The 26130-nt window shown below is 33.2% G+C and overlaps 1 protein-coding gene across 2 annotated transcripts; it reads left to right on the forward strand.

Moving 5' to 3' along the window:
* LOC149949386 (uncharacterized) lies at nt 1-25795 on the forward strand. Of its 2 annotated transcripts, none has more exons than XM_090169196.1 (4): nt 1-259; nt 22728-22808; nt 24304-24570; nt 24695-25795. In XM_090169196.1, exons 1-4 carry the CDS (start codon nt 248-250, stop codon nt 25043-25045), a joined length of 711 nt encoding a protein of 236 aa, XP_090025322.1. In that variant the 5' UTR covers nt 1-247; the 3' UTR covers nt 25046-25795. The 2 variants fall into 2 exon arrangements, with proteins under 2 accessions (XP_090025322.1, XP_090025323.1); XM_090169197.1 differs by having other exon boundaries at nt 1-199.
* Nucleotides 25796-26130: the final 335 nt, after the last annotated feature.

The raw sequence follows: 26130 nt of genomic DNA on the forward strand, positions 1-26130 counted from the left end.
TATTCCAGAAGAGCGATTTGTGGAGCAGACAAAATACCGATTTGTATACGCGGGAGACCGTGAATTACCTTTTCGAGTTTTTCGTCCCGCGGGTTGTAAAAAGAACTTTCATTTTGTCTCGGTGTCTCAGTGGGTGAAGGCGCGTATGTTGAGGTCTCCTGGTATCGTGTGGTTGTTTTAATTCGCAGACCGGTTTCAAGTACGTAACATCGACGTAAATTTTGGAATAAATTATAAATATTACAGAATGATTTTACGGGTAAGTTTTTTTTTCAATACCATTACATAATAAGTGTAATTTGGTGGGTTTCGTGAAAAGGATGCGTTACGTTTGAATGGGACGTGGTGTCATCGAAGGTTATTCAGGTTTTAGGGTATAAGGAACTCAGAAATTTGACGGAAACTGGTTAAATTTCACAAAATATTTTCTAGCGTGTGATTATTGGAGAATAATGTAACCGGTATTGATAAATGCATAGCGGTTTTTGAAATTTATAAAAATGGTGATAAGTCGAATAGATTAATATTATGTGTGGGGTGGTGGAGTGGTTAGCACTTTCGCCTCGCAGCAAGAGGAGCTGGGTTCGATCCCAGCTTGTGGCACTGGGTGAAAACTCGGAACAACTCCTTCTGCGTTGAGTTTGCAAGTTCTCTCCCCACTGGTTTAAGGGGTTTTCCCCCGAGATCTTCGGTTTCCCCTTCCACAAAAACTTGTTGAGGTTAACGGTAATAGTTAGTGTAGGGAGCTGTTGGCTCGAACGCGTGGCATGCAGGGCTTGCCACCACCCTCCTACGCATTGTAACCCGGCCACCTGAATTAAGGGCTTTAAAAGTCGCATGATGACTTAGGCCTAAGGTGGTGCCTTGGGTATTAGCCTAGCTGATTATTATTATTATTATTATTAACAAATTTAGTCACGAAACCTACAGTACCGGATTTCGGAAAACCCCTCAAATTTCGAAGAAATATAGCTAGCATAAACTCTATTTATGACTTATTCAACTTGTTAAAACGTTTCACGTGCGTCTTGATATTTTAGTATAAAATGGCTCGCTCGATTTCGCGCGAGATCCCTAAAATAATAAAAATGCGCGAGACTTTTACGCTAAAATATCAAGGAGCGCGTGGAACTTTTTAACAAGTTGAACAAGACATAATTAATTTGTGCTAGCGCCTTTTAAGACACAATCGGCTGCAAAACCTTTTAACCACCAAATTTTTGAAAAATTAGATTTTTACGCATTAGTATTACTAAGGCATGTACAAAAGTACTGTAAAAGTTTCAGGTAAAAGTCATAAATATTTTACTATTTATGACTTAAAAAATGGTTTTGGATTTTATAATTTTCGCATTAAAAACCACGTTAAAATCTTATAACTTCGGTTTTTAAAAAGTCAAATATCTCAAAATTACGATCGTGTTGGTTAAATGGTTTTGCCATGGGACAGCCGCAATATGACACATTTATTCCCCGTTTATGGTAATCACTATATTTACAGTTATGACGTCGCTCGATTGTAAAAACGTCATATACATTGGCTGTGAAGGCAGTGGCGTACACAGTGGTGGGGGGGGGGGGAGGCTCCTCCATAACATAAGGATTTACTTTTCTTCCAAGCCTCCCAAAAGCCACTGACAAGGAGAGTACCCGAGTTGTTTATTGCCGGTTTTGTTCAAAGTCCGGCATAATGTAGACCTATATGAGATATGAAATTTCCCAAAAGGAGACGTTGAACTACCCATTCGATTTGCCATGGCAACCGAAAATGTTTTTGACCACTTAAAACAAAAATTGTTACAATTTTACACCAAAAATGTTCCAATTTACCCAAGCTTGATGAACTTTAACTAAATGTGGTCCAAATTAACCATTTCGTGATTTTCAATTTTTTTTTTGTTTTAAGTGGTCAAAAACATTTTCGATTGCCATGGCAAATCGAATGGGTAGTACAACGTCTCCTTTTGGGAAATTTCATATCTCATATAGGTCTACATTACGCCCGACTTTGAAGAAAATCGGCAATAAACACCTCGGGTACTCTCCTTGTGAGTGGAGAAATATTTGCCAATCTGCAATTTGTGTTTTATACCTATATTTATCATGTTAAAAAGCGTGAAAATTAATTTATTAATTACTAAATAATGACACGAATTACGTTAGAGAGTGTATGTTCGAAATGAAAATGAATTAGAATCCTATAGTTAATCATATTTTGAACGGCCTTATCGGCCTTAAACAGCCTTTTAATGGGCGCTTATTATTGAGCAAAACAATCCAGATATAAGGTCTCGAAACGTGAACATTAACTCAACATATAACAATAGAATGTTTACTCTGGCCATCACGAAATAATAAAGAGGTTTCGAATACGGAAATGCGGAGGTCATTTAATTCAATTAAACATTTGGTCTAGTGGCTTCGAAACCGACCCGCGATCGAAATCTAATAAACTCTTAGCCCAACCGCCAACAGCCTATTAGTATTAGAAGTGCTGCCATTTTTCAAGCTTCGATGATTTGCCGACTTTAACGGCCGATACGGAAAGGGTTAATCACCTTTCGATCACCTCAAACGAACATGTTCGATCAGCGTTGTCAACAATCGATTTTTGAATGCGTTTAAAGTACCGGAAAAACATCCGAAATTCTGTCAACGCCTGACTTTTCTGCAAAATTTAAATAAGGTGGTGTAATATTTATTTTGACAGAGCACTTCTTTACTGCATAGATTAACCGAATTGGCGTGGTGTAATATTTATTTGGTCAAAGCCCTTTTTTACTGCATAGATTAATAGAATTACCGTGGCATAATATTTATTTTGTCAAAGCACTTCTTTACTGCATTGATTAACAGAATTGCCGTGGTGTAATATTTATTTTTCAAATCAATTCTTCACTGTTTAGATTAACTTAATTATTTTTGAATAATAGGAATTTGGTCAAAACCAGTCTTTCCCGCAGTGGTTCCCAAACTATATACCGGGAACCCAATGCTTCCGCCAGGTGACTCACACGGTTCCATGAAATTACTTCTAAAGTTTCGTTTATTTTGATGGGAGTTTAGCATTTCTAGTTTAGTCTAAGATTTCATTCCGCCTTTCGCAAATAGTAGCAAGATTTTTATTAAACAAAACATTTGCGAATTGAAGCTTTGGCGGTGGTTGAAATAGACAACTGACTCGTCCATCTCGCTAGAAAGAATTATATTACGGTTATTCAATCGATATTTGCTTATAAACAATTTCCCGTATTTTTCCAAACAAAAATAAAAAAAGATTGCATTCCCTGATTAGTCTAATATAGTTCTAGTAATATTAAGTCATATAGAAAGTAAGTCATATAATCTAATATATTGTTTGCAAATTTAAATAAAGCTGCATTTTCGGCTCATTTTTTCGAATCTAAAAGTAAAACTAAACCTCTAGACTAGCTTTAAACTGATTAACAATGTAACACTATTCATGTTTTGTAGTATGTTTACTGATTTATTTATTTGAACAATAAACATCTGTAAAGCCGTTGCCGACTTATATACAGACTGCGGATTAGATACAAAAGTAATGTGATATTAGACATTTTATATCGATATAAAGTTAAAAACATTAAAAACCCTTAAAAAGTAATTTATGTATCAATTGTTTATTTTTCCGATTTGCGGAAAATTTACCGCATTTTATTTATCCGGAAAATTAACAACACTAAACAATTTATTTATTTGAGAAAAAGTCCAAATATATTAAATCTGAGGTTTTACAGAAACATTTGATTTTACGTGAATTTTCGTTCAGATAGTATGAATTTTGTCAAAGTCAAGCTTTAGTTCATAAAGTAAGTAAATTACTGTGGTATGCATTCTGTCAAAGAACGTAGCCCTAACTGCATATATTTACATCATCAAGAGTATGTATTTTTTGTAGACAACGCCTTTGTTGGAATGTCATCATTAGGTGACTTGTCAAAAATGTCTACCTTTTCTTAGATGCCGTGGGATTTAGTTTCTTTTCATATGATTATCGTATAATTACTGGAATGCGCTACCGTGAGCTTTTTAACAGAATATTTGTAATATTTAGCTTTGTAGAACACATAAGCCCATATAATACAAGTAAATTGTGTTTTGTTATACGGCTATTAAAATTAAAAATCAAAGAAATTATGCTAATTTTTATTAGAAGGTAGTTTTGTAACTCCGGGGTTAGTGTTTAATTGATATAAAAGATATACAGTCTCGTGCTCTGAATTTTATTTACGTTTTTTTTTTCATTTGAATAATTATGCCTAGATAGTACACGATCATCAAAAACGCCTTTCGGCTCGTGAATACTCCAGTTTTTAACGAAAGGGGTGGATAGAGTCAACAGTAAAAGTAATTTATGTCAATTTTTCCGCATCAAACATTAAACGACGTAATATTTTAAATGGGAAATAAAAATAAAGAAATTATTGTCTGTGAGGTGCACTGGAGACGATGTAATATAGCCTCCCGTCTGGAAGCTATATTGCTTTGGCTGTAATTATACAGAGTACATCATCCGGGAATTTTTCCTTCATAAAAGTTCATTAAGAACATTTTACGTAAAATCTCAGCTAAAATATTATTTCTTGATTTAAGAAATTTCATTTTATTTATATTAATTCTGGATTAATAAGCCTCTCTTAAATTTGGTTTTAGATTATTTGGACGATCTCAAATTTGGTTTTCGATTAATAACCCCATCTCAAATTTTATTTTGGAGCAAACTCTCTCTAAAAATTTTATTTTCGATTAATTTAACACAATATCAAATTACGTTTTTGATTAATCGAGCCCTACCTCAAATTTTATTTGAAAATTAATAACTCTGTTTCAAATTTGATTTTTGTTTAACATAAACTCTGTCTATCTCAAATTTGATTTCCAGAATTTAATTAAAAACGTCAACCCGAAATTTTATATTCGATTAATCTGAAACTTCAGATCACAAATTTCAATTTTTGAACACTGTAAAATCAATTTTATATAAATCGGAAACCATGTCGAAATTTATTTATTTGAAATTAAATTGGCCGAATAAAAATTGCAATCAAAATTAATTGCAAAATCAAAAACTAATTTACTTCAAATCAAAATCACCTCGAATCCAAATAGCGGAAACAGCGCTCGAAAAGTCACAAATTTAGCTCTATAAAAGGATACTTTATAGGAAACCCCGCCTAAGTTAAATCCGTCAAAACATAGCTCGTTATCGTAAACCATATCACAAACCTTATTAATTTCCAAATGAACACCACGTGCTCAGCCCGTATGGTTAAAAATAAGATGAGAAAAAAACCGCTCGTGTCAGTGTTTTAATTCGGTTCAAACACATCCCGGAGGTGTTTTTCGTTTTCCAAACGGTCATTTGAACGTCCATTCACGGTCCGATGAATTCCAAACCCGCGCCTTAAAAGAGAACGTTAAATACCTGGCTTTCCCTCTCGCACGATTTTCAAAGACATAAATAATCATTGAATATCATTTTAGTCGGCTGCTATTTATAAAAATCTATAACTCTAAAGAGAAAGCTTTGCCCAAGTAATTTAAACGTTTTACGAAAAAAATTCCACAATTTTTCTTTCGAGTCATTCTCAATCGAGGAAGTGTTCTCAAATTGATATTTAAAAAAATTTTATTTAAAAACTAGCGTTTTTTATAGAAAGCTAACAATATACGTCGCTTGTCAATAAATTGGGTCTGTCATAAAAGGTTAAAAAGTTCACACGTAAACGTATCCATTCCCCTAAAGGTAATTATAATTTATTTTCTAGAGAAAATTTAAAAATATATTTATCTGGGTAAAAATTATATATAATTTAGAACACGCGACACTTACTACAAAGATTATTTTCTTAAAAGGTTTATAATTTTCAGGAAATAGTACGCGTTATTTAGATTGTATTTAAAAAAAGTTATATTTTATATTTATTTTTAAAACCTATCAAAATTTTAATCCGTCATTAACCGAGTATATTATCTTTTGGGAATAAAATGTTTATAGCATAAAAATGACATACTTATTTAAAACTATAAAATGTGGGACTATCAATGAAACAGTCTTTTTCTCGGAATGATGTAAAAAAAAACTCTTGGTGACGTCAACAAACCCTTATAGCTAGTTACAATGTAATTATAGTATATTAACCTCGAATAAGTGTGTATCTTTTATCCATCTTTTGAAAATTGTATCAACTTTAAGAAAACATTACCTCCGGGTACATTTTAAAATAAAAAAGCATTAAAAACGAACGATTCAAAATTCGTATAATTTTACCCCAAAAGGGGAATTATAAATGGGTTCGTTTAATGTCTTTTTTTCTTAATCGGGCAATTATCTTCGTATTTCCTAGCGGCAAATTACTTTGATCTTGATCTTGGGTAGAAAGTATACCTAGCTACTGGCGCGCGATAAAGGAGCCCTGTTTGGCGATTACAATTAAAAACACTAAATAATATTTCAAAATACCCCGAGTATAGTTAAACGGCTTGAAATGATTGTTGGAACACCGTGACGTATTGTACTAAAGCTTTAACAAGCTTAGTTAGCCGTACGAAAAGAAAGCGGGGAAATACGCGATATGGAGTAGAAATGTACGTCTGGATTCACTCGGTGCTAAGTAAATTTAGAAAGTGGAATTTCAGGCTCTGAAACAATGGAGTTTTGATTGCCATAAGTGACTAATTGTTCTTAACTCAGTAATTAAAATCAAAGAAGTGTCTGTGGAATCTGCTCTACGGAGGAAAGATGTAAATCGGTTCATTACGCGGAGGAAAATAGTATCAAATTAAGATGTCCTTGTGGCTGAAGAAATTATACCTTTTATTGGGGTAAAGCTTTTGTACCATTTCAAGCCAACCGTAATAATAAATCTAAAGAAATATTATTAGCCAGGCTTCGAAAAAAACCTATAATTTTGTGAACGATTTCAAACCCAAAATTGTATATAAGTTCAAAGTCCCCGCGAATGTTTCTTTTACAATGACCAAAAAAAAACCGCTTGAAACAATTCCCATGAGAAATTACATAAATAATACATTTCATTACCATATAATTTAAACCAAAATGAGGTTAGTGTCATCTTCTATCTAATACCGCGGCAGCTTTAGGCGAATCCCCTCCAGATTCAAATCAATTTAACGTTTGAAAATGCGATACACTTTCTCTATAATTTAAACGTTTTTAGATTTAATAATTTAAAAAAAAAATAAGTTAAGCCATAAATTTTATCTATAACATTTAATCAAGTCCCCCAAATAACCATAAAAAGATGTTGACTGGTGAGAATGAATACAAAACCTAAATTCACACGCCCATCCAATGAAGAAAATTCGCGGTTTGATTTTATCCCTTTCATTTTATTCGAAATTTTCTTTCCTCGAGAAGAACCGTTAACAGCTTTAATTAAAGTCTCAAAGAATAAGAAATAAGAATATAAATAATGGAACAGCGCCCAAAGCGGAAGATTCACCCGTTCAATTGATAATGGGAGAGTGAATTCTTTTTTGGACGAAGGTGAGCCTGTGGCATTTTAATCGAGCCAAAGGCAAACCATTTTATTATCACAAAGTTCCCTGTTTCTCGGAGACTGATAGTCGCGATTCTGGTTTTATTTCTTTTTTGTCGGCGTCTCATTTTGCTTTAATCTGGAAAATGAGGTAATAAAAATCTCTTCGACAACCATTGTGTGTTGTTAGCCTTTATACTTTTCCGAATTATTGGCATTTTGGAGAATTGGGTTTTTACGATAATGTGGGAATCAAATGAGATGGGAAATATATTTAAATTTGATGAGACGTATATATAATGAGATAGGTGTCCAAGTGTAATTTAAAAATCGATCGATTTCGAAGTCACGTTTCAGAGCTAAAGGGGTTACTCGCGGTGCTACCAGACGACTTATATTATTTTAAAAATTCCAATACGATTAAAGGAATATAATGAACAGGGTTGCCACATTATAGGGAAAAGCGGGAAATTGGAGGACATTTAAATACACACAATCCTCCGGTGTATTAAATATATTTAAAGTATTAAATTTAAATTTGAACCAATTACGAATAATCTTGTACGTAATAAACCCAAAAGGAATTATTTGAGAAAAATAATTTTTGGAGTTACCTGGTTTTGGAAATAAGGTAGCGAAACGAGAATACGGTAATTTCAATTAGGATTTAGACAAACAAAATTTTTCGAGTTACTTGATTTTGAAAATAAGGTAGCGAAACGCAAACGTTTTTTGGAGTTCTAAGATGGTATGATATTCAAATATCACAATAGTGCGTAAGTTGAATGTTGGGTCCTGCGAATTAAAATTAAAATTTCTAAATGCAACGGAATAAGTAGTTCAGAAATGATTTATACTATATAATTTTCAAACAAGTCGGTCTTAATTTAAAAAAGGTGAAGGTACATTTTAAGTTAAAAATCTACTAAAATCATTAATTGTGCAAATTACCAACTTGGGCAAAAATAAATATTGGGCTATTGAGGATCTGATTTTTTCTATCGATTGAAATATCAATGACCTTTCGAAACCTTATGGTTGAAGCGTTATGTCAGATTAGGCGGCGGTATCGGCGGCGGCGACGGCGGACAACACAGTACGTGATCTTAGTGCACACAAATCCCTAAAAATAAAAAGAATTTGCAAAATTGGGAAATTTTAAGAATTTGTAAAATGTCAGAGGTAACGCAAGGAATTAATTTCAATTTATCTTGAAATATTTATGAAAGTAATTTAACTATAGTTCTGTGATAAATTTTCTTAAAATTATTTATTTTCTTTATACTTAAATAGAAGTAAAATTCATAAACTTCTGATAAAATAAAATATAAAATTAATTTTGGTTAATTTTGGCCTTTAATAGGTTAGGTAAAATCTCTAAAAATGGTCAAGGAATACAGGGAAAAGTCAGGGCAACTGAATTTGAAACAATTGCGGCAGCCCTGATAAAATAAATATAATAATTTAAAATCGCAATAATTTTAAAGGTCACTTTGGATTTTGTTGTCCATTATATTATCTCTTATGACACTTTCTAAGTTTTAATTCCTTCATTTAAAAAAAACGTAATTATAATAATAAATAGCCCAAAGGAAACCACAGACGAAAGTAAGTTAATTAAAGGAATATTAATAATCACCTCATTATCCCTGAAAATAAAAAAAAAAACGTTATTATATACGCAGAGCTCACTGGAAGTGCGAAACCAAAGTAGTGAAAACAGTATGTCCATTCTCCCGGTTTATAATTAAACTAATAAGCTTCGTTTAATCAAGAACAAAAAAAATTAAGAGGACCCTGTGTTTATTTCCGGATCATTTTGATACGCGAGACCAAAACAAAAATGAAACAATAGCCTAGTAATTTCGATTATTAATATCGTAAGAATACCTATTTGTAATATTTTTCCGGCTGAATTAAAAATAGAAATCGTTACTTAGGTATCAGTAAAAAAAGGAAGGGTGTTATTTTGAATATAATTTACAGGTGGTGTTTTATGCCATTGTATAATACACCTTTGTTTTATGATTAACATATTATTTACACGTGGTTAGGGCGAATGTATGAGATTTTTACTTGTAGCATTTTAAACGGAAAATAAACACATTAGACAATATTAAAATCTAACTTCGACTTCCGGGTGAAATGAAAGAAAACATTTAGTTGTCATTTCTTAAAATTAAAATAAATATTGTATTTGCTTATTTTAAGTGATCTGTTCATTTTATGGACTTTTTACATTTAATGTATTTTATCTTGACTAGCTAATATTGATGATTTGCTTTCTTCGATAGCCTAAAACCAGGGGCAACTCACTCCAATGATTATTAGGAAACCTTCGTATGATTAAAAAATGATTAGATTAAAATTAAATCTGTAGCTTTGGCTGTACAAAGATTAAAAATGATTAAATCATGATTATTAGGACACTCTGTAAAAAAAAAGATTTTCCCCTCCGCCAAAACTCGGGTTTATTTAAGTCTTTATTAAATTGACATTATTTGATTTATTTTTATATTTTCATAAATTCGGGGATTTAAAGGGATGCACCATTTTTTAAAAATTGAACTGCATCGTTTAGTCGAAAATTTTGTTACTAAAATCTAGACTGAATCCTTTAATTATTTTGATTCAAATCGAATTTTAAAAAAATATTTGATTTATAGCAGAAAACAATCGTAGATAATATTTATCACAAAAATTAAATATTATCTCTACCTTAGTTCCAAAATCAGGTAACTCTACTTAAGCAAAATTGCCCTTTTTTGGCGTTTTTCAAAGAAAAATTTCAGCTTTCATTACTGGTAAAAATATGGAAAATAGTACCCATATTGGTTCAAAGTAATCGATTTTTTTACTTTTGTTAAAAAGCACTGCGTATTGCTACATTTCAAAACTTTATTGAGATACCTGATTTTTGAAATAAGGGTAAGCGATATGAGAAAAAAGAACAAATTCATCCCGATGCTGCCAAGAAACCTGGAATAATATTTATATTTAAATTTATATTTAAATTTATCTGTTCGGTACCACTCGCCAAGCGGTATTCTAGAAAATTAAATATAATCAAAAATATCAAGAAACCTCTTAATTTTCGTTTCAAGTGCCCCATTTCCCCTATAGGGGGGGGGGGGGTAATATATAGGTCAGTGGAAACATCTATACACCCATAAAATAAATATTCTTTGTTTCCCTTTATTTGAGCTTTGGACATGGACGATATGAGAAAGTACACTTCGAAGATGGTGGGCGGGGAATTTGACAATAAATTCTAAAAAAATATGTAAATATTATTTTAAAAACTATTATATATCGGGAGTAAGGAATGTCACCCTTATATTGGTCAAGGCGTTTTTGTACGTATATTTTTAAATATTCCACTAATGTAAAATTTTGTAGATTATACAATATTCAAGGTTTTTAATCCCCAAAAACTCTTTGTTATCGCGCTGATTATTAGTGCCAAGTTTAATTTCTTTTTTTTTCTACGAGTGGCTCTACTCGTAATCGAGTTTGTCCCCAATAGGCTTTTGATCTGTTCATTCAATAGTATAAGTTGCCGGGTTAAACAGTATTATTCAATCGAAACCTTGACGCCATTTATTTGAATTTGGTGAAAGTATTCGTAACTTTGTTTTATAATTATTCTTACACCCTCGCAATTGTAATCAAATACACGCAGTGTTGCCAGACGAATGGGATCTTATTTAAATTTTGATGTTTTTAACTTAGGCTAAAGTTGTGTTTTTTAACTTAAGTTATTTATTTTTGTGTATTTTAATTTAAGACAAAGTTAGGTGTTGTTTAACTTTAGTCAAATATCTGTGTTGTTTAATTTAAGTCAAATATCTGTGTTGTTTAATTTAAGTCAAATATCTGTATTGTTTAATTTAAGTCAAATATCTGTATTGTTTAATTTAAGTCAAATACTTGGGTTGTTTAAGTTATATCAAATATTTGGGTTGTTTAATTTAAGTCAAATATTTGGGTTGTTTAAGTTAAATCAAATATTTGGGTTGTTTAAGTTATATCAAATATTTGGGTTGTTTAATTTAAGTTAAATATCTGTGTTGTTTAATTTAAATTCAATATTTGAGTTGTTTAATTTAAGTTAAATATTTGAGTTGTTTAATTTAAGTCAAATATTTGGGTTGTTTAATTTAAGTCAAATATTTGGGTTGTTTAATTTAAGTCAAATATTTGTGTTTTTCTAATTACTTAAGAAAAATCTGTACACTACCCTTTGGTTATACTTAATTTGGAATTAGTTGCGTAACCAGCGTAATACAGTCAAAGCCAAGGCTTGTACACCGATGTAAAGGAGTGATCATACAAGATACAAATTTCTGTACGGCCCCCAAATTGTTCAATATTCAACATGTACGAATACCGGAAGAAATCACAAGCAATTTACCAACTCATTGTTTCGCCCATATTATTAATAGAAGCTAATTAAAGTAACTCTCGCTTTTAAACTTAACAATCGAAATGATTTTATCTTGGTCAAGTGTATACCGTATTTAATAATTTTCTACAAAAGCAGACACCACCTAGCGTCGAAAAAGGGCGTTATAATGTTATACAAAATAACACCCTTAGTCCGATAATCGCATTATTATAAGACGATCAGAGTGTTTTTATTACTACCAAAACCACAACGCAATTGACCCACAACTTTTAAATAAAAATATATATTATGAAATCTGTTGAATTTTTTTTATCCCTTAGTAGAAAATAAATTATTGGTTGAACATTAGCAAAAAATAAAAAAATCGACTTTAATTTTTCTACGGTCACTTTTCAGTTTCCTTTGAATTAACGTAATGGGATGGTATTATCCACACCTTCATCTGGCGTGCGCTTACATACCAAAATAATGATGTTGAATATATATATTTTTTCCTTTATTCGCTATTTTTTTTCTGGCTAGCTGACCGCTCCAGAAAATACGTTTTGCTTATTTAAAGCTAAAACACGAGCGAATAGATGATTTTAATACAATAATATTTCCGGGTTTTTAGCCGCGTTTTAGGGCCGTTTGAACGGCAAAACAATACGGATAAAACCGCCTTTTGAAATATTAGTGGTATAGATTCGCTTTTAAAGTTTATTTTTTTCTTATTTAAACTAAAAACAACAATCGGGTATACCGGAAGCCGCATCATGCCATAGTTTCTGCAAGATTCTATTATAACTTCGTGCAAACATTTATTATCTTAAAAAAAATTATGAAAGTTAAATTATTTTGGTTATTAAATTTATTTAAAGGGTGAAGTAACGTTATGAACCAAAAGAATAAGTATACTCAGAAGAATTTATGGGTTATCCTGCAATCCAGTCTGATAGTATACCTCGTCCCTTAATAGTCAATCAAATCGTCTCTGTATCTGATTGGTTCCTTAGCCTTACGTCTCATGACTCCACCCTCTTCTCGTGACGTGGAAAAGTGGTCCCTGTATCTGATTGGTTCCTTCACCTTACGTCTCATGACTCCACCCTCCTCTCGTGACGTGGAAAAGTGGTCCCTATATCTGATTAGTTCCTTAACCTTACGTCTCATGACGGGGAAAAGTAGAACATGGTGCCCACGGATCGTCTCTACATAGTCATTTTCCCCCGAAGTATATATAAATACAAGAGTTTAAAATTCTTGATAGAACAGAGTTTTACTGAAAAAATACATTTGTAACACTATACGTATTCAAATAGGTGTAACTTGAGAATCACCCTGTGTATCTCGCGTGGAATTATGATCTGTATACAGAGCTCTTGTCACGAATATTAGAAGAAAAAGTTAATGATCTTTGCTGCGGCGAGGAGTAAGGACATAAATTTTAAAGCGCGCGTGAAAATTCTGTTCACGAATATGGAAAAATCTCCGATCTTCAAAACAAAATTTCGTTAGCGCTGTTAATGGCTCAGTTGGCAAGGTTTTAAGTGTCTTCTCTCTTTTAATGATTTTATGCAAAATATGTGGGCCAAATATCTGATTAGGGCTGTAGCCATCCATACCCATCGTCGGAATTAGGAAAGATGAAAAAAATATTGGGTAAAACTTAATGGGTAACATTTACAAGGAGAAAAATATCGTTGATGGTTGTGGAAAATGTAAAAGCGTAATTATATTTAGTGGAAAATGGAAAGATAAATTACAATTTTATTTTTAAGTGATGTTCAGTCGAAAGTACTCAAAAACCAAAAGTGTGTCGTGAATTTGATTTAGGCGTTTTTCAGAGATTTCAATCTCAAAAATATTTTTAAGTTATTCTGTTTTTTTTAAATCGTACAACCATTTCGACATTTTTCTAAAATTGAATAAAATCAATATGCGTTTAAAACGTTTCGTGTAAAACTATTTTAAACTCAGTCTCAAACGCGAAATATCTGTGAATTCGTGACGATAATTTTCACTCAAAATTCCGTTAAAATTAGAAAATCGTGATAAATATATCACGAATTTTAAACACTACTTTTCGATTTAAATTGAGAAATTAAAACTAAACAATAAAAGAAAGCCGGCTTACGTAATTTAAAATTAAATTAATTTGTATAAAAAATCAACCTTGATAAATTGATACGAAATTACCGGACAAATTTCGAACAATTGAAAATGGGTAAAAATAAATTATTCGAATATTCCGTAAGATTACAACAATAGATCGTACGTTTCGATATTTCAAATATATTCCCTTTATGACGAGATAATTAATATTGAAATCGTTCCCGGCTAGAAATTGATTTATCCGCGCAAAGATCCTTGGCCTGATATTACAAAGAGCTTTACAATATAACACTACACAAAGGTACGCCTAGAGGTTAAAATTGATTATACCGTAATTTTTATACTCGATTGTATAAATGTTTTCACTTTGACTACCCCTCAAAAATGATGGCTTAATATTTTTTTACGTGTTATACTGAGGAATTAAAATTACTGGGAAGAAAATACCCGAAAAAAATGAAAATTTGTTTTTCTTTGATTAATTTCGGTTGTAAATTCACTTAATGGAGGAATCGTGTACGCTATTAAACCACGAAGTAACCGAAAAACATTGAAGAAATTACCAGATATTGTTTTAAATTTTTAACCTAATTATATACGGTTTTTACCTTATTAAAACCATGTTTTGATTTAGAAGTTTTTTTCAAAGCATTTTTTATCAATTACGAAATTTTGTAGGGTGGTATTAAAAGCATACTTAAGTGATGGGGAGGATTTGGTATACATTGTTCTAATATGTTTGGGGATTTATAGTGGATATACCCAAGGTTTTTTTAAATTTATAAGGTATACCTACCTATGGGAAGAGTAAGTTTATAATGTGTTTGGGAATTTTTCTTATAGTGAATGCTAATTGTAAAGTTTGATTAATAATTTTTTGGTTTGAAAAGCTTTAAGGGTACCTACATATGGAAAAAATTAGTTTATATTGTTTTTAAGGTGTTTGGATAATATATTTTATAGTTAATTACTTTTCGTAATATTTAATTGATAAATATTTGCAAGAATGGAATTATTTCAACTGTTGGGACGATTCTGAGCGTTGCTCCCACCCCTTCAACAAAATCAACTAATAATTATAATAATAACGTGGATTATCTTAACATTGTAATTCTCCATAAGTGTAAATAAATAAATTTTTGGTATTTGGTTTAATATACTTCTGATATGTTTGAGAAATATATAGAGATCGGCGGAACAAATAAATTAACCGGCCAAATTTCGATTAATCATAAATATTTTGGTTACCTGTTTATTTATGAACATTTTATACGAATAAAGAACGATTTAACATGCAAAAATAATGGGTTTTTCTGATATTTTTTGGATAATTGTCGGTTATGAATAAAAATAAATAATTGCATAATTTCTTATTCAATCGCTGATCTCTAGGAATATATATTAAAGTGAATTACTAATTGTAAGGTTCGTAATATTTTAATATTAAGTATTTGCTTTAAAAAATATCATAAAGGTACGTGACAATTTGAAAAGTTCGTTTATATTTTGATCATTATCGGCCAGTGAAATCAAAAGCTCGTGAAAAGATGCTAGTCGATCAAGCGTTTTTACTACACAAATTTAAGGGATTTCCGAGGGAATTTCGTCCATAAAATAAATGATTTCTTACAAAACTGGTTAGACACATTCGACGGAACTGAAAACAATGCCAAATAAACGTCGCCCGTTGAAATTCGGATCCATCCCGTAAATTACAGCTATTCTCTCTCGAACGATTGAGATCCACATATTTCATAGCGTCATATTTTTCAAACAAGGTTGTTTAAAGAGGGATTTTCTGGAATAAATTTCGGTGAAAAAAAAGGTTTCAAAATGTTGAAGATGAGCTTGCGCGTATCTTCCCTTCACTCGTAGAAGCTGATTATTATAATACAAACAGAAAAAATCGTGATCGACGCAACCACGAGGTCAAGTTTGCTCGCTGGAAAAACTAGATTCGGCCTGTAGCATCCACCGACGTCAATGGAGACGCGCATCTAGATATTATATACTTGTTCAAGCGGGAAATATTAAACACTCATTTACGTAAAAAATTATTATCTTTTTTAGTTAATTAATTAATTAATTATTTTTTAAATAATTTAGGGTACAGTTTTAAATTATTTAAATGCCTTGCAAATATAAAAAATATTAAAATGTAATTTATATTAGCTGAATTGTTAGAGAGAGCAGGAACGATTAAACATTCGTTGAAAATTATTCAATTATTTTTAATTAATTTGGGCTATATTTTTAAATAATATAAATTCCTTGCAAATTTAAAAATATGGAAATTTAATTTATATTAGCTGAATTGTTAGAGAGTTTTAAATGCTAAAGTAAGTGTTGCTGGTTAATGATTTCTATAGTTTTGAAATATTCGCGATTAGTTTTTATTTATTTTTAAATAATAGTAAACAAGGTAATAACCATAATAATAATTATAAATTCTAATTAGTATTTGCTTTGATTCGTGTATTTATTGTAAAGTTTTTTGTACAAGTGCTATATTTTAACTTCATTCATTCGGAGTGAAGATAAACAGATTTTGAATACTCGACATAAAACTGGCTCTTATTTTCAACAAAAGATTAAAATAGGTTATCAATATCCAATTAACTGACCCTGTGACCTAAAATATGTTACCGATATGTTACCAAAGATAAACAAAATTACCTTTTAGAGGAGATTTGAAACTCGCTGTATCCGTTAATAGAAAGTATCAAGGGATACCGGTATGATATCCTAAGTTGGTTACCTTTAAAAAACCTTCTTTAAATTACCGTGAGGTCGAATACTAAGTTTGGCATAGTTGGTTAAGAGCTGAAGCCTTGTACAAAACAAACAAACAACAGACAGACAGACAGATAAACGAAAGAGTGTTTACATAGATTTTAAAGTAATCACAAATTGTGACGCAATCCACTACGAAATAACGTTTAAAAAACAATTTACAATTGTACGTGTCTATTTAAAAATCAATTAAAAACAAAATATTGTATTTGCACTTGTTTAAAAGAATCCTGAGAATTGGCGTAAAATACTAATTTTCCACTAAATAAAAATACTGACCTACCCAAGTCCGTAAAACTGTTTACAAAAATTAAGTTTAGGGTATTTATAAACATTCAGAGTGCCCTATATGTGAGCAGTCCATTGCAATTTATAGTGAAATTCTTCACCAATGATTGCATGGCGGTCGCTATTCAGCAGACATCTTTTACGCTCGGGCTTCCGTTGAATTCCAACGTTAAAATATTAGTTTATTAGTTTTACTGATATCGGCAGATTTCCGAGTAAAGCCGGAGTTCCTACACAGTACTGATGAGCCCCAAAAGGGCGAAACCGGTCTACTGTTGGAATATCTGGCTTAAATTTTGACTTTTGATATTTAGGGTATTTGTCAAATATTTTTCATCTCAAGGATTAATTTTATTACCAAGGCCTATTTGAGTATTTAATAATGGAATGAGGGGGGGAGGCTAAAATCGTTAAAATATGAAGGAGCAAAATATATGCAAATGACCCAACGAATACCCGATTCTTCAATGAACATAATTTACCTGTCTTAGGTAGATGGGGGAAAGGAATGGGGGACGGGAGAAGAACTCGAAGGAAAACTTTCAAACGGCGAGTTTCCGTCCTGGAGAACGGAGGTAGAGAGCCAGAAATGGGATCACATCATTTGGACGTGATCCCCGAATGAAACGGTGAAAACATAATTTGCCAATGTCTCTCCGAAGCCGACGAGATGCGATGTAATAAGTAGTGTTTGTGATGACGGCGAAATATGGCCTGATTTGAGGAATATTTTCGCGAACCAATTTCGAAGTGGGTGAGTTAGTTGATTGTTAACTTGTGATTTGTGTAAATTACGTTCGCTGCACCCCTCGCTTTTCGTTCTTGAAATGTGACGGCATTTTATGTATTGTATTACGAGAGGATGGAATTTACCCGTTAACCTTATTATTAAGAGTGATTATCAAGAGGCTATTTTATTTCGTTTTTAGGAGTTTGATTACAATGTTATATAATTTTATACCGTTAATTAATTAATTAAGTTTTAACTTAATTACATTTTTAACGGTCTGATGCCATTTCATATTTTGCTTTTTTTAAATATAATATTTTAAATTCCTTCCGACATTTTGAAATATTTTGAAATTGCTTCTCCATATTTTGAAATTGCTACTACATATTTTGAAATATTTGGAAATTGCTCCTCCATATTTTGAAATATTTTGAAATTGCTTCTCCATATTTTGAAATATTTTGAAATTGCTTCTCCATATTTTGAAATTGCTACTACATATTTTGAAATATTTGGAAATTGCTCCTCCATATTTTGAAATTGCTACTACATATTTTGAAATATTTGGAAATTGCTCCTCCATATTTTGAAATATTTTGAAATTGCTTCTCAATATTTGGAAATTGCTCCTCCATATTTTGAAATTGCTACTACATATTTTGAAATATTTGGAAATTGCTCCTCCATATTTTGAAATATTTTGAAATTGCTTCTCCATATTTTGAAATTGCTACTCCATATTTTGAAATATTTGGAAATTGCTTTTCAATATTTTGAAATTGCTCCTCCATATTTCGAAATATTTTTAAATTTATCTACTGTGTTTCAAACCTGCTATTCCAAATTTTAAACTATTTTGAAGTTCGCGTTCTCTTTCCCCCATAATTTTCAATGAATTATTTTGAAATTTCTATCCCAGATTTTGAACTATTTTGAATTTCGTCCCCATGTTTTCAAATTCCACTTCGATATTTTGAAATTGCTGTCTCAGATTTTGAACTGAATATCGTTCCCCATAATTTTCAATAACCTATTTTAAAATTGCTTCTCCCAAATTCTGAAGTGCTTTGAAATACCTCCCCCATAGTTTGATCGATGTTTTATAAGTCGCACCCGAATGCATTCTTTTATTTTGATGTTCCTCCTATTTGCTGTTTTGAACTATTTTCAAGTTCCAGTTAATCCTCGATATGTTGACTAAATAATGCGATAAATATTTACTGTTAACTCACGTACGACATTACTATGGACCAGGAAAACTTCACAAACGTCAACAAATGGGAAAACAGATACCGCATTTAACTAAAAGTAAATGGAGGGAGAAAGTTTGGGACTTGGACCGGTTAGCGCGACGAGATGTTCGAAGGGAGAGGGGAGGGTATATTTATTAGCGGTATTTTTATCATAAAATTTATTTGGCCGCCGTGAAAAGTAGTTCACTTCTTTTCCAGTTTTTGTAAGACAAAACTAAACTTGTGAGTGTTTAACATTACTTCCATATTTCTGGTAGATCAAGGCATTTCACATTGCTGCCACCAGGGTTAACAGAAGCTAGGGGTGATTGGCTATGGTTGCCTTAGAATAAGTCGTATTACCAGATAATTTTTCAATTTAGTTCATAGTCCCTTTTAAAATAGAGCATTTTTATTAGTTATTTGAGTCGCGTGCTCTTGAGTTAATTTTAAAATCTTACAAGGAGAGTACCCGAGGTGTTTATTGCCGATTTAGTTCAAAGTTGGGTGTGATGTAGACCTATATGAGATATGAAATTCCCAAAAGGAGACGTTGCACTATCCATTCGATTTGTCATAGCAAACGAAAAGGTTTTTGACCACTTAAAACAAAAAATATCCATTTAAAAAAGCATGGGATTTTCTTGGTTTCTACGACAATTTAAAAAAAATGAAATTCACGACATGGGTAATTTGGACCACATTTAGGTGAATTTCATCAAGTATGGGTAAATTCGAACATTTTTGGGGTAAAATAAGGAAAAAATCTTATTTTTGGTTTAAGTGGTCAAAAACATTTTCGGTTGCCGGGCAAATCGAATGAGTAGTGCTACGTCTCCTTTTGGGAAATTTCATATCTCATAGGTAACATTTCGCCCGACTTTGAACAAAATCGGCAATAAACACCTCGGGTACTCTCCTTGTTAGTGGAAGCTAAAATAGGACCAGACCTTATTTCCTATATACTTTTGATTGAACTCATTTTCCAGTACCTAGGAATCTAGGCAAACTTTCTCTGAATAAAATATATGATAGAAATATCTATAAAGGTATACAGAGACCATTCATAAAAATCATCCCACCAGGCAGTTACAGATGGCCAAGAAGTGTTGGCCCCCTTTATGCCATAAACCAAAAAATCGAGAACAGCGTAGAATTCCGCAAGCTGCAAAGACGCCGAAAAGCCAATCGTGACTAAAAGAAATTCAAATAGACACTTTCTTCGGCGCGGTTGGCACATCTTCACGATTATAGAGAAGGGGTGACGCGGACAGACCACCTTGTCAGCCTCCCAAAGCGTCTATTAGACTCCCAACTAGGTTCCTTTCCCCCGTCAACCGCGTCTGTCCGCTCTTTTTACAAAGTGGGTCAAATCGAGAGAAATTCTGCAACTTTCTCCGTTCGGACTCGCTTTCTAGTTGAATATTCTCTTTTTGATGAGGCAGATTTTTGGCCCGTGGGGGAGGGGAATTTGATCAGACAGAGCTGCTCCCAAATGGAATTCTTCTTTTACGGCTTGATTACTATCATGATGGGTGCTCCGATGATTACACTGATTTGGAGGAATGGTCATTCAATCGACTACGAACTAGAGTGTTGATTAGAACGGGCGATATCAGACATAATATAATTATTTATCCGTGTTTTTATTAAAATAATATTTAGTCCATTTTTATTCAGTTCAAACGAAAATAAGGTTAGGTCACTTTGTATTCACAATTTGTCAGTGCTCCGATTTTTGGTTGTTGTCAATTAGTGTTTTCATATAATATAGAGCCACGTAGCGGCTGCAAAACAGTCAATTTTTACTTAAAAATTGCAAATCATACGCTTATAGTAGACGAAAATTCAGCAATTTGTGAGCTTCTCGCGTTTCCCGCTATGTGGCTCTATGTAAACTGAAAAGACTTATTAGAATGGCGTAAAGCAAACTTCTGTACCCAGTGCCACACTGCCACTGGATTTCCATAGAAAGTGCTCAAACTTTTATCCCCATCCCTCTATCGTAATAGTGACTACGCATGTGCGCAGTTATCACTAGGAGCGGCCATCTTTAAAAAAATAAAGTCAGCCCCGCCACCTCGCAGCTCTAAACAATATTACTATTTCGACGCAAAAAAGTTGGGTGTTGATATACGCGTTTTTTCGCTGGTAGAGGGATTATAATAAACGTTTTGGGGTATTCGAAACTGTCATGTATTACTTACGAGGAGACTACCCGAGGTGATAATCACCGATTTTGTTGAAACTAGGTGGGTATGTAGACCTTATGGTAACATGAAGTTTCACCAAGGGAAAAGTTGCAATGGACATTAGTTTCGCCATGTAAACCGAAAATGTTTTTGACAACACAGTACGTATATTTTCCCTGTGAAAATTTTCAAAACCAAAAAAATAGATCAAAAATGACAAATGAAATTAATTTTATGATATTTTGGTCAATTTGATCAAATTTGATCAGAATCGGTAAAAATGGAGAAAAGCGAAATATAAAAATAAAAAGTTGTATTTACCAACTAATCGCCAAATCGACGGTAATAAATGAATTTGATCAAAATTAATAAAATAGAATTTAGTTGTTTGAATTTGATCAAAATTAATAAAATAGAATTTAGTTGTTTGAATTTGATCAAAATTAATAAAATAGAATTTAGTTGTTTGAATTTGATCAAAATTAATAATTTTAATTATAATTATTATTATTATTTTTTAGAAGTGCTCAGATTCCCATGTCATTTTCAATAGGAAAATATACATACTGTGTTGTCAAAAACATTTTCGGTTGCCATGCCTAAACTAATGCCCATTGCAACTTTTCCCTTGGTGTAATTTTTTGTTGCCATAAGGTCTACGTACCCACCTAGTTTCAACAAAATCGGTGATTATCACCTCGCGTAGTCTCCTCGTTAGTCCAAACATCAGTAAAATAGATACCGAAAATGTTATCTTGTTAGATATTTTTCTGTTTGCCCTGGTGACTGCGAAGTGCTAACGTCTCAATTAAAGGGACTAGTCGGTTTGAAATACGTCATTCAGTCGTAACTTTGGCTTCACAACGAACGTCGACCGAATTACGTAGTTCAAATTGACGAGAGTGGTCTCTTGAAAGTCCCTTTAATAGAGGTACATACGACGTTGTCGACAGCAATAATGACGTAGTGAACGCTAATAAATGTATGGGTCAAACCATATGTAACATAATTACTCATAAGTATGCCTCTGTATAATATTTCCATTGAAAAAAATTCAATGAGACCTTGTTTCACGCGGAACATACATTGAGCTTACCCAAAAATGCCAAAATGCTTATAATCCTTGCGCTATTGAAAAGGTTACCATGGAAATGAAATCATGTGATCGCGAGGCACGAGCTAAACTTGACACGGGCAAAGCCAGAAACGCGCGAGGAATTCTCACTAACTTCCGTTTCCCATCAGTAAAGTTGATGACGCGTATTTCGTCACGGAGTTGTAAGTGACGTAATTTACGTCATATCCTGTGAACAAGGTTTCATTCACGAAAATGCTTTTATGGCATACTTATGAGATATTATGTTACATATGGTCAAACCTATCCTAAAATGTTAGCTTTTCTGTATAAGTGTATTCGTATTCTTAGTAATATTTCTATTTGCTAATAAATTTCCATTTTTTTTACAGTTAAAAATGTGGCGAACATTGGTTTTTGTTTCATTGACCGTCACTTTGACCTTGGCCGGCCATGTAGAAGAGTACCCCTCTGTAAGTCACTAAGTCACTGTTAAAACTTAAAAGGATATATGTATTCACGCGCGGAGAAAAAAATGCAATAACCCGGATCAATTATGGTCGAATACTTGGGCTTGAAAAATTGTTGGTATTTAAATTCGTCGCGGAAAATGTCTTTCGTTAGAATTCGGCCTTTTATGGCCAACAAATGTAGCGAGGGGACGAACACCGGTTCGCGGATGGAGAAATCCTTCTGGCGTAACGAGTCAACCAAGTGTTTTGACGGAAAACGCGCCTTATTATTTCAACTTTCTTATCGCCAAGTTAATAGAAATTATCCTTCTCTTTAGACACGTTTCACGGGCGCCATGCTATTTGGTCTGCTAAATTGCGTTAAAATTTTAATCTACCGGTACTCTTAATATTTTAAACGTATATGGCGCAATTTTCCAAGCTAAAATTGAATAAAAGATCGTGTATTTAATAAGGGAGAAACGAACTTGCGTCATATGTGTTTAAAACAAATAATAATTACATCTAAAAATACCCTATCCTTTCATGTAAATAGTCCTTTTAGTTGTGCCTTTGACCTTCGCGGATTGCATTCTTCCGGATCATAATGGAGTTGAAGTACAAAATTAACTACATCAGTAATATCATAAGTCTATAATATTATTCTATAAGTTTGTCACTTTGGGGAATATTTTACTGAGAGCTAGTAACGGAGTGACGTCATCACCAGAAGATAATCTCCCCCTAACGAGGCGCTGTCAAAGGCTACGTGTGACGCGTTAGCAAGCGGACGCCAAACAGCGACGAAGCCCGTGATGCAGTCAGTGGCGTCACTAGGGGGGGGGGCGGGAGGGCGGTCCGCGTTTGGGCGTGATTTGGAGGTGACACCCGACCGTGAAAACACAAACTATAGAGACTAGTAAGTAGCCCACCATAATATCTGCCCCGGGTGTCACCCATGCTAGCTACGCCACTGTCTGTCTTGTAAATAGCTCTCAGTAAAACTTTTACATGTGAAGAATAGGAAGTGTCACACTTATTTATAATATTATACACTTATGGTAATATCCAGAATGCATTCAGGTACCTAAGAATAGCCTCTATTACCACCATCGAATACTTCGTAGCAAAAGATTGTCTCACAAAATGAAACATAGATGGCGGTCGAAGAAAAATTAAAAGCAGACGATCTTTCGTTACAAAGTATACGAGGGTGGGATTTAGTATATCTGAAGCAAGGCCAAAAGAGCCTTGCTCTGGAGTTAATATATTCTTACGAACCTGAATTCATTCTAGTATAGTCTGCGCAAGCGCATTTACTCGCTCGCCATCTACTATGAGAAAAGTGAAATGCTTCATTTAGTATTTCCGATTACCCGTTTCTGAGCATGTTAATTATACGCTTAAATATCTTTCGATAAATTATGATGTATCGGAAACTATCACGTGAAAAATCTAGAAAATTATAAAGAGAAAAATTGGTAAAAATGGTCCGTAATGATTTCTTCTGGTGTAGGATCCGCAGGCTTACAAATTCGGCTACGACATCAAGGACGGCCAGGGCAACAGCCAAATGCGTCACGAGGAATCGGACGACTGGGGCAACAAGAAGGGCTCGTACGGATACACCGACGCTTGGGGCATCTACCGGATAGTGGACTACGTGGCGGACAAGGGAGGCTACCGGGCCTGGATTAGGACCAACGAACCGGGCACCTCCAACCAGGATCCCGCATCCGTCAAAATACAATCGGAACATTCGCCCATCGGAGCCACTTACAAGGTTTGCCAAAAAAACGAGTGGTAAAAACATGGAGAAAAATTGATTTACAGCACAACCCTTTTCTCCATGGTAGAAACTAAATAATTTGAAACCCATTTAGTAAGCGTTTTTATCTCAATTACAGGCAGCGGTACCCGTGTATGAATCGTATAGAGAACCTTCGTACGTCCAACCAGAAGCGGTCTATTCGAAAGCCGTAGTGGCACCCAGCCCTGTCTCTTACGAGGAGCCCGTCTACAAGAGAGGATATCCCGTCGAAGAAGTCTACGAGACCAAACCCAAAGCGTTCGTGTATGCGCCCAAGAGAGCCGGTGTCCGACGCATCAGGAAAATGAAGAGGATATCCAAACCCGAATATTTACCGTCTTACGCCAGGGCCAATTTGGCCAGTTACGGCGGTTTTGGAACCAAAATTTCCAAACCCATCACCGCCATTGCCAACGAAGAATTGCCACTTTACAAGGATAAAAAATAAAAGTGTCGGGTATTCGAAACCGAACTGCCTCCTCAAGTATTACATTAAAAGTGTGGCCTCGAGTAAGACTATATAGTGCCTCAATGGACATTACGAAACACACGAGGCTACGGGGATTATATCGAACAATATTACTTTTTCGATTTCAAAAAACAGACGCGAAAATGTTGGGTGTTGCGTATTAATTCCAAAAGTAGGCGCTACCTAACGAAGTCGGTTATCCGATATTGGTAACGGTATTTACCGATATTTATCGAACTATAAAAACGGATCATTGAGTGTAGATATTATCATATTATTGTAGCGCGTTCAATGCGGTAGGTTTTAAAATATTTAATAAACGATGACGTAATGGTATTAGTTGCGGATTCAAATGTATTATAATTTTGAAAGACAATTTGAATTTGACATTCAATTGTCATATAACTATAATAGTGTGGTGTTTTAGCGTTCTCTATATTCTATACTGGCTTTTAGGAAGTTTTAGTAGGATGTATTAAAATTTCATTTGTTATTTTTAACGTTAGAACTTTTATTATGTTTATCGTAGAGCTCTCCACCTCCATATTTCTTACTTCCGGCTGATTAAGAAACGTTTCCGGATAAAGGATTGATTGAACAAACACGTGAATTCCATTCTTCTAGTTCGGTTTGTTTACTACGCCGACGACAGGCGCCATCTGTTTTTTACTGGCTGTACTTTTTCTGAAATTTGGCTTTCTATTTTTTAAAGAAAGAATTTCAATGTAATTGTAGTCATAGAAATTTAATATAAAAGTTTAAAAAAAAATTGTTATCTTATTTCTAAAATTATTTCTGTTAGAAAAATTATTATTTTGAAGGAAATGCTTTGATTACTCTAGAATCTAGATTAGGGTTTGTAGAAATAAGAAGGTTTTGTTGGTGGGAAACACCATGCGCACTATCATAAGTAACATAATAACAAAAAGAATGTTGGTCGAAAACACCATGCTCACTATCATAAGTAACATAATAACCAGACAAGCGCAAGAGCGAAAAATGGCGTTCAATCTCTTCGTGTAAATGGACAAACGGTAAGCGATGATATAGAGATTGCCACTTCA

Source organism: Leiobunum rupestre, chromosome 3, assembly GCF_980474605.1.
Source record: "Leiobunum rupestre chromosome 3, qqLeiRupe1.1.hap1, whole genome shotgun sequence".
Lineage (NCBI taxonomy): Eukaryota > Metazoa > Arthropoda > Arachnida > Opiliones > Sclerosomatidae > Leiobunum > Leiobunum rupestre.